Source organism: Cygnus atratus, chromosome 17 (assembly GCF_013377495.2).
Source record: "Cygnus atratus isolate AKBS03 ecotype Queensland, Australia chromosome 17, CAtr_DNAZoo_HiC_assembly, whole genome shotgun sequence".
Taxonomy (NCBI): domain Eukaryota; kingdom Metazoa; phylum Chordata; class Aves; order Anseriformes; family Anatidae; genus Cygnus; species Cygnus atratus.
Window position 1 is genome coordinate 5,830,000 of NC_066378.1, and position 8,362 is coordinate 5,838,361.

Genomic DNA, 8,362 nt, shown 5'->3' on the forward strand with positions numbered 1-8,362 from the left:
TGGGCCTGGGTGCTGCCACGTGTCCCCACCACGAGGCCGGGGACAACCCCCCTGTGCCTGCAGTGGAGGGGCCGGGCGGGGAGGTGGGGAGCGAGGCGCGGGACGTGGCCGAGAGCGCAGGGCCGCATTTGCATGGAGGGGCCGTGCTGCGGCCGGGCAGGGGTTTAAGAGGGAGTCAGGGTCCGCGGCACAGCCCCGTCGGCGTGGGGACGCGCAGCTGGTGGGATCTCGCCATGGCCTGGGCCCCTCTCCTCCTCGCGGTGCTCGCCCACACCTCAGGTGCCCTGGACACACTCGCTGCGCCCGGCCGGGGCATTTGGGCAACGGGGCCCTGTCCTCGTTCTGCTGCTGTGTGGTGAGGGCTGTGCATGTGGGGCACTCGCTGAGCCCCGATTTCTTCCCTCTCTTCTCTCCCTCTCCAGGTTCCCTGGTCCAGGCTGCAACGACTCAGCCGTTCTCGAAGTCGGTGAACCCGGGAGACACCGTGCAGATCACCTGCTCCGGGGGTAGCGCTGACAGTAATGGCAAATATTGGTATGGCTGGTACCAGCAGAAGACTCCTGGCACTGGCCCTGTCACCGTGATCTATAGCAATGACAAGAGACCCTCAGGCATCCCTTCGCGATTCTCTGGTTCCTTGTCTGGCTCCACGGCCACGTTAACCATCACTAGTGTCCAAGCCGAGGATGAGGCCGTCTATTACTGTGGGAGCTGGGACAGCAATACTAAACTGACACAGTGACACAGAGCAATGGGGAAGTGACACAAAAACCTCCTGCCATCGCAGGAGCAGCTGGCTCCCTACTGTCCCCTCCGGTGGTGCAGGTCCCCGTCTCAGTGCTGCCCTTGGAGCCCACTGCTGCAGGTGCCTGGTGTCCCTGCTCTGCCCTCCCGCAGAGCCCCAGGGCTGTGCCTATCCCTCAGGGATGGGATGGCCCCAGCAGCCCCATCCCTGCCCCAAGCTGCAGGGCCCAGGTACCCCTGTGCTCCCAGGCTGCTCCCCATGCCCTGATGGCTGCCTCCCTGCCCGGCTACAGCCGCTGCCCTGGGGCATCGCTGCAGGGGGTCAGCCTGCAGAAAGCACCAAGAGACCACAATGTGTGGATCGCTAAAGAGCCAGGTCAAAGCTTCACGTTCAAACCGTGAGAGGGGATGTTTTGTGTGGATGCTGTGGCTACAGGCCGCTGTACGAGGCTGCAGGGGCAGCTCAGGGCTGACTGTGGACGGCTCCAGCATGCCGCAGGAGGACAGACCCCTGTGCTGCTGCAGCACTGGCTGTGTTTGCCCAGTGCCAGTGCTTTGGGCTCATGCTGGGTCTATGCAGAATTTTCCCAGCCTGTCGCTGGGGAACCTGGGCAGCCCCTGGCCCTGGTCCCTGCCCCAGCCACGTCCCCAGGACCACAAAGGGCTGCCCAGGACCCTGACCGTGTCCTCATCCTGCTCCCTAACCCCAGCACCAGGGCTACCGCTGGGTGTGAGGGCGAGGGCTCCTGCACATCACCTGGTGCCGAATGTCCTGTGTAGGGACATTTGCTGCATTCCTGTGAGCATGCTGGGGCAGAGGGATAAGGCATGTGTGGGGGAAGTTCGGGGCCAAGGGTGCAGTCCTGTCCCTAGTTCTGTCCCCAGGACCTTGGTACACAGTGGGAGGGATGGGCAGAGCAGCACCGAGCACCCCGCAGCCATGGGGGAGGTCTGCACTTTGCTAACAGCCCCACTCCCTGCCCCACGTGCTGCTGCCCTTGCCTTCTCCATGTCAAGCTGCCCGGTGCTCTGGGGTGGCAGATAACAATCAGATGAGGAGCTAGGAAGGAAGCAACCAGGGGCTCTGCTGCAGCCCTTTCTCAGCCCCCTGGGACAGGCTTTCCCCATGGCAGATCCCAGTTTAGTGCCACCAGACCCTGAGAATTCCTCCCATGGCAATTCCCTGGCAAGGATTAGTCCTTCCAGCCCAGCACAGGCACCAACTCCTCCGCGGTGTGGTCCCCGCCAACCCCAGCTCTCCCCGGCTGTTTGGCCACGTAGCTACAGGGGCTGAGGTGGGGGCTCCGTGTGCGCCACTTTTGGGCCTGGGTGCTGCCACGTGTCCCCACCACGAGACCGGGGACAACCCCCCTGTGCCTGCAGTGGAGGGGCCGGGCGGGGAGGTGGGGAGCGAGGCGCGGGACGTGGCCGAGAGCGCGGGGCCGCATTTGCATGGAGGGGCCGTGCTGCGGCCGGGCAGGGGTTTAAGAGGGAGTCGGGGTCCGCGGCACAGCCCCGTCGGCGTGGGGACGCGCAGCTGGTGGGATCTCGCCATGGCCTGGGCCCCTCTCCTCCTCGCGGTGCTCGCCCACACCTCAGGTGCCCTGGACACACTCGCTGCGCCCGGCCGGGGCATTTGGGCAACGGGGCCCTGTCCTCGTTCTGCTGCTGTGTGGTGAGGGCTGTGCATGTGGGGCACTCGCTGAGCCCCGATTTCTTCCCTCTCTTCTCTCCCTCTCCAGGTTCCCTGGTCCAGGCTGCAACGACTCAGCCGTTCTCGAAGTCGGTGAACCCGGGAGACACCGTGCAGATCACCTGCTCCGGGGGTAGCGCTGACAGTAATGGCAAATATTGGTATGGCTGGTACCAGCAGAAGACTCCTGGCACTGGCCCTGTCACCGTGATCTATAGCAATGACAAGAGACCCTCGGGCATCCCTTCGCGATTCTCTGGTTCCTTGTCTGGCTCCACAGCCACGTTAACCATCACTGGGGTCCAAGCCGAGGACGAGGCCGTCTATTACTGTGTGAGCTACGGTAGTGGTTTTAAATTGACACAGTGACACAGAGCAATGGGGAAGTGATACAAAAACCTCCTGCCATCACAGGAGCAGCTGGCTCCCTGCTGTTCTCTCTGATGGTGGCGCATGTCCCCGTCTCAGTGTTGCCCTTGAGGCCCAGTGCTGCAGGTGGCTGTGCCTGGTGTCCCTGCTCTGCCCTCCCGCAGAGCCCCAGGGCTGTGCCTATCCCTCAGGGACGGGATGGCCCCAGCAGCCCCATCCCTGCCCCAAGCTGCAGGGCCCAGGTACCCCTGTGCTCCCAGGCTGCTCCCCATGCCCTGATGGCTGCCTCCCTGCCTGGCTACAGCCACCAACCGCAGCCTTCCCTGTGTGTAGCAGTGCCGGCACCCCCTTGCCTGTCCCTTCCCCTGCTGAGGCCCTGTGCCTGGTCCATGCTGAAGGACCACCTCCCCTGGGATGGCACGTCAGTACAGTGCCTGCTGTCCCCCATACAGCCCACCGAGAAGGAGAGATGGACTTCCAAGATGCATTTTGTTGTCCTTCATTGCTGTCCAGTAAAATGGAATTGAAATCCCATTGACACCTCAGAAATGCTTAGAAACTACTCATCCAAAATAGGTGGTGTCAGCTTCAACTAAATGTTTTGCATAGACAGTTTTCATGACTTTTTGTCATTTGCACCAGTGCCTAAGCTTTAGCAGAGGTAAAAGAAACCTCTGAAACAGAAAGTATTTCCAACCACAAAGTCCTCGATGTATCATTTATTTTCTAGTGACTCAGGAGATTCACCAGCTATGTCTCTTTCTATAACCACTTGCACAAACCACAGCATTTGAATATTTCTGAGTTCACTTTAAGTCAGTGCCTTGGTTCTGGCTGCTCTGGCTGGGCATCCACATCCCCTGCACGTTTTCTTTTCCTCTATGGAATGATGCCGGCAGCTGGGAGAGGGCAGTGTTGCTCCAGCGGGGTAAAGCTGGGCCCAGTGAACTCCCACCACACCACAGTAATAGATGGGGCGGGAGGGATGGTGTACAGCCACCAAAGGCAGGCTGGCCAGGACCAGGGGGGCTGCATTAAAACTGGCCAACAAGCAAGCACAGTATTTGGGAGGTATCTGGGCGGGGGTCTGACGCATAAGTTCAGCCAAGACCTTGGCCAACGGTGGCACAGCTGCTGGATATCCCCTGGGAGAGATGGGGAGGATGCACAAATACCGTCCCCGCTCCATGACCCGCAGCAGGCGGCTGGGCTTGGCCGCACACAGGGCTGGGGCCTGCTTGGGCTGCATCGGTGCAGCCGTGCATCACTGCAGATGCTTCCTTGGTGGTGGGACCCAGCTAATCGCCCTCCACAAGTCACTCCATGTTCATTGACAGTCTGTCCCAGCAGAGGGTGAGTGCCCAGGTTCTTCCTCGGCTTTTTTCATTTGTTTTCAGTTGGTTTTGTTTTCGTTCTCCAACTTCTCTATTTGGTTGTGGTAGCGCATCCTCGGTCTCTCGAGCCACACTGAAATGTGCTCAGGTACCTTTCCCTGATGGGCAGGAAGGCTGTACAGGCTGACTGCTCTGTGCTGCTTGCACTACCGTTTTGGTCCTTTGAAATCTGCAGAGTCCCTGCTGGTCACATCCTTGGCTGCATTATTTGGGTCTTGTTCAGCTTGTCTGAGTGCAGGAGTTCCTTGGTAAAGATATGTCTGTATGTTTGCTGGGCGGTGTGGTTATTTAGTTATGAAACAGAGCTCTTTCTCCTAAAGAAAGCTCCAGGTGTGCATTATGATTTGATGAGGGAATATACAGGGGGCTGAAATGGAAGGCTTCGTGTCTGAGCGGACTGGCTGGTCTGGCTGGCCGAGGACAGGAGTGCCTTGGCCAGTGGGGTGCTGGTGACTGGGAGTCCTGCAGACAAGCACGTCACGTTTCCTCTGGACCTCCTACCTCCAGGGAAGCTTTTTTATTTTGGCAAGTAGTCTGTCCACAGAGACTTTGAGTTACTGCCTAAGGTGATAGGGGCAGCACTGGAAGGCTCCAGCAAGGTCCAAAACCCTGCTGGTACAGCCTTGACCACGCTCTGAGGGCTTTCCTCCTAACTCCATGGGGGCAGAACAGCCCTGGCCCTGGAGCATCACGTTCCCTGGCATGGCACCTCCCTGCCTGCCCTGTCCCATCCCTCCTGGGCAAGTCTCTGCTGTCCTTGTGCCCTTCCTTCTCCCTGTGCCCAAATCCCTCCTCTCTGCCCTGCCCTGGGCATCATCCAAATAAACACTGGGCTAGTGCTGCCCCTGCAAACGTGTCTCCGAGTCCTTCCTCCTTGGTCAAATATGACCACGCCACTGCCATGAGCCAAGGCTCTGATCAGCTCAGAGCTGAACTGCTCACTGCCGTGTCCTGAGCTCGCTGGGTTGGAGAATGTTTCCTTTTCTTATGCGAGGAGATTCCCCCACACTGCAGCGCTCTGGCCAGGGGCTGTCCCTGTGCACAGGGGGCCAGGAGCCCTGCAGGAATGCTCTGGCAGCAGGGATGCTCTGGCAGAGTCAGGGAGCGGAGCAGGAGCCCTCTCGGGTGCTGGGGCTTGCTCCACGGGGGCCGGTTCCATCTCCTGCAGCAAACACAGGAGCACTGAGCATGGCTGCTGTGGTGCCCTGGTGCAGTGGGGGCAAGGGAGCAGCCCCGGAGGGGACAAGGGGACACATCTCCTGTCCCGGCCCCAAGCAGCACCAGCGGCTGGGCTCCAGCACCACCGCGGGGACAGCGTGACAACAACTGGGGACATGGGGAACCTCCATTCCATCACCACCATCCCATCGTGTCCATCCTGTCACCTCCATCCCATTGTGTCCATTGAGGCACCTCCATCCCATCACCTTCCATCCTGCTGCGTCCATCAGGACACCTCCATCCCATCACCTTCCATCCTGCTGCGTCCATCAGGACACCTCCATCCCATCACCTCCATCCTAACATCTCCATGGGACCCAAGACTGCCCCTGCCATGGACTGGGAGGTTTTTGCATGGCCCTGTATCACTGTGAGGTGTATTTGGGGCCGGGACCACGTTGACCGTCCTGGGTAAGTCGCTGACCTCGCCTCGGTCTTTCATGGCCTGCCATGGAATTGTGACATTTTGTCGATTTTTGGTGATTTGGGGGGTTTTCTCGGACTTGGCGGTGGGCTGGGGTCTGTCGCTGGTGCAGGGACGGGCTCTCAGCGCGCTGCCGCGGGCTGTGTCTCGTCCCGGCAGACTCTGGTGTGCGCCACGGAGGACTTGGGGTTATTTTGACGGTTGAAAGATCTTAAAATTCGGCCAGAAAATGTGCCTGAGTTCTGTCTCTGCCATGCAATTTCAGAAAATCAGACTTAGGTTGATAAGAAAGTCAATTTTTGTCTTTGTCAAGAAATTAGTTGATAGTCTTTATTGTTAGACCTCTCCTCTTGTCCTAAGGACTTAGTCTAAGTCCTCTTAGTCTAAGTACTTAGTCCTGAGGACTAAGTCCTGAGGAGTAAATTCTTTGTCCCTGGTCCCTTCTCTTGCCGGGGACCCTGAACTGGCCCCGGCACTGTTGGTGAGTCTGGGTGACACTGAAATTACATGTCCTTGGAAGGTGAAATTAAATTTTTCAGAGGTATTGAGTGTGCTGTTCAGGTAAGTGCTGTCAAAAAAATGGTTATTTTGCTAAAAAGCTGACAGGAATATCTTTATTGCTTCTGTGTTTATAATTTTTAGAAGAAATCAGCCAAAAAAAAATATCTGACACAAATCACTTGGCGTAAGTCCAAGAAAAGTGTAGTTTACCAGTTTCATCAGCAGAAAAATTTTTAATTGCAGGTTTCTTGTGTAGATAAAGATATAGATTTAGATATAGATACAGATTAGATGTGGCTAACGTACATTTCATGAGGTAGCCATCTCAGAAAGTGCAAATCTCCTTTACCAGCCTTTCCTATGGTGATTTTTAATTGTACTTATTTCTGAAATGAGTCTGAACATTCCTTAAAGCAGAGCTGGCCAGAAAATTGGCTGCTTTGTCTTTAAAATTTTAATTAAAATTAAAAAAATAGCCACGCAAGAGGAAAGAAATGGCATTATGGCAACTAACCAGAGTTCCAAAACTGAATCAGATTCAACCAAATATATATGGTTGAAATTATGTTTGTGTGTGTGTATATATATATACATATATATATGTATATACATATATATATATGTGTATATATATGTATATACATACATATATAGGTGTATATATGTATATACACGTATATATGTGTATATATATATACACATATGTGTGTATATATATGTATATATGTATATATATACATATATATGTATATAAAAAATAATGCTTATATACATAAATATATATTATATACATTTATCATAGATCATGTACATAATATATAATACTTGTGTATGTATATAGGTAATATATTGCAAAATTTATATATATTTAATATATTAATATATATTTATATATTAATATATCTATGTATGTAATATATATGTATATCTACGGATAATATCTCTTTAATGCATTTTATCTGTACACACATCTATAATATATGTGTATACATATACACATAGAGCGTATATATGTAACATAGAAGGGTTTATGGATGTGTGCGCATGTTTTACACATACACAGCTTTATACACACGTACACATATGTAGGTGAATGTGTGCCCTAACTCTGCCTCCATCAGGCCTGTCAGTGACGCGCTGTGGGTCGGGGACAATGCCAGCCGGGGTGGAAACGCACGGCGGGGCTGCTGTGTTGGGGTCTCACGGCCTTCTTCCCCTCTCTTGCAGGCCAGCCCAAGGCGTCTCCCAGTATCTACCTCTTCCCGCCATCCTCCGAGGAGATCGACTCGCATAACAAGGCCACCCTGGTGTGCCTGATGAGCGACTTCTACCCCAGCCCAGTGCAGGTGACCTGGAAAGTCGACGGTTCTGCCCGCACCAGCGGCGTGGAGACTTCTGCGTCCCAGAGGCAGAGCAACAACCAGTACATGGCCAGCAGCTACCTGACACTGAGCGCTGCAGAGTGGAAGAGCCACCAATCCTTCAGCTGCCAGGTCACGCACGAAGGCGCTGTCACCGAGAAGACCCTGAACAAATCCGAGTGCTCGTAACCCCGACGGGGCACAGCCACAAAGACAGTGGCTCCTCACCCTTCCTGTCCCTCTTGGCCGCTGCTGGTGACAGCAGCCCCCCCTCCTCACCCGGATGTCCCCCCTCATGCCCCTGCCATCCCCCTGTGCCTGTCCTCTGCTCCTGTCCCCCTCCGCCGGGTGTCACACAAATAAACACCAACACTGAACTAGCGCTGGCTCTGCATCTGTGTCTCTGTGTCCTTGTGCGCGCCAACTGCCCCACACGGAGCAGGCTTGGCCCCAGTGTGGGGAAGGGTTGGTGGGGAGGGAATGCACACACTGGTAGTGCTGGGGGTGCTCGGGGTTCCCGGCTGAGTGCTGGGGACACTGATGCACCCCCCCCGGCACCTCCAACACCCAAGGCAGGGTGCTCCGAGGCAGTTTGGGGCAGTCTAAGCGCTGTGCTGGCACTGAGTGCTTGGCCGTGGCCGTACTGTCCTTGCCC

The 8,362-nt window shown here is 55.5% G+C and overlaps 1 protein-coding gene across 1 annotated transcript; it reads left to right on the forward strand.

Annotated features, from left to right (window-relative positions):
• Positions 1–233: 233 nt before the first annotated feature.
• LOC118252868 (immunoglobulin lambda-1 light chain) lies at positions 234–7,896 on the forward strand. The gene is given in 4 exon segments (XM_050714248.1): positions 234–279; positions 423–721; positions 5,787–5,832; positions 7,574–7,896. Coding segments are annotated over 4 exon segments (714 nt in total).
• Positions 7,897–8,362: the final 466 nt, after the last annotated feature.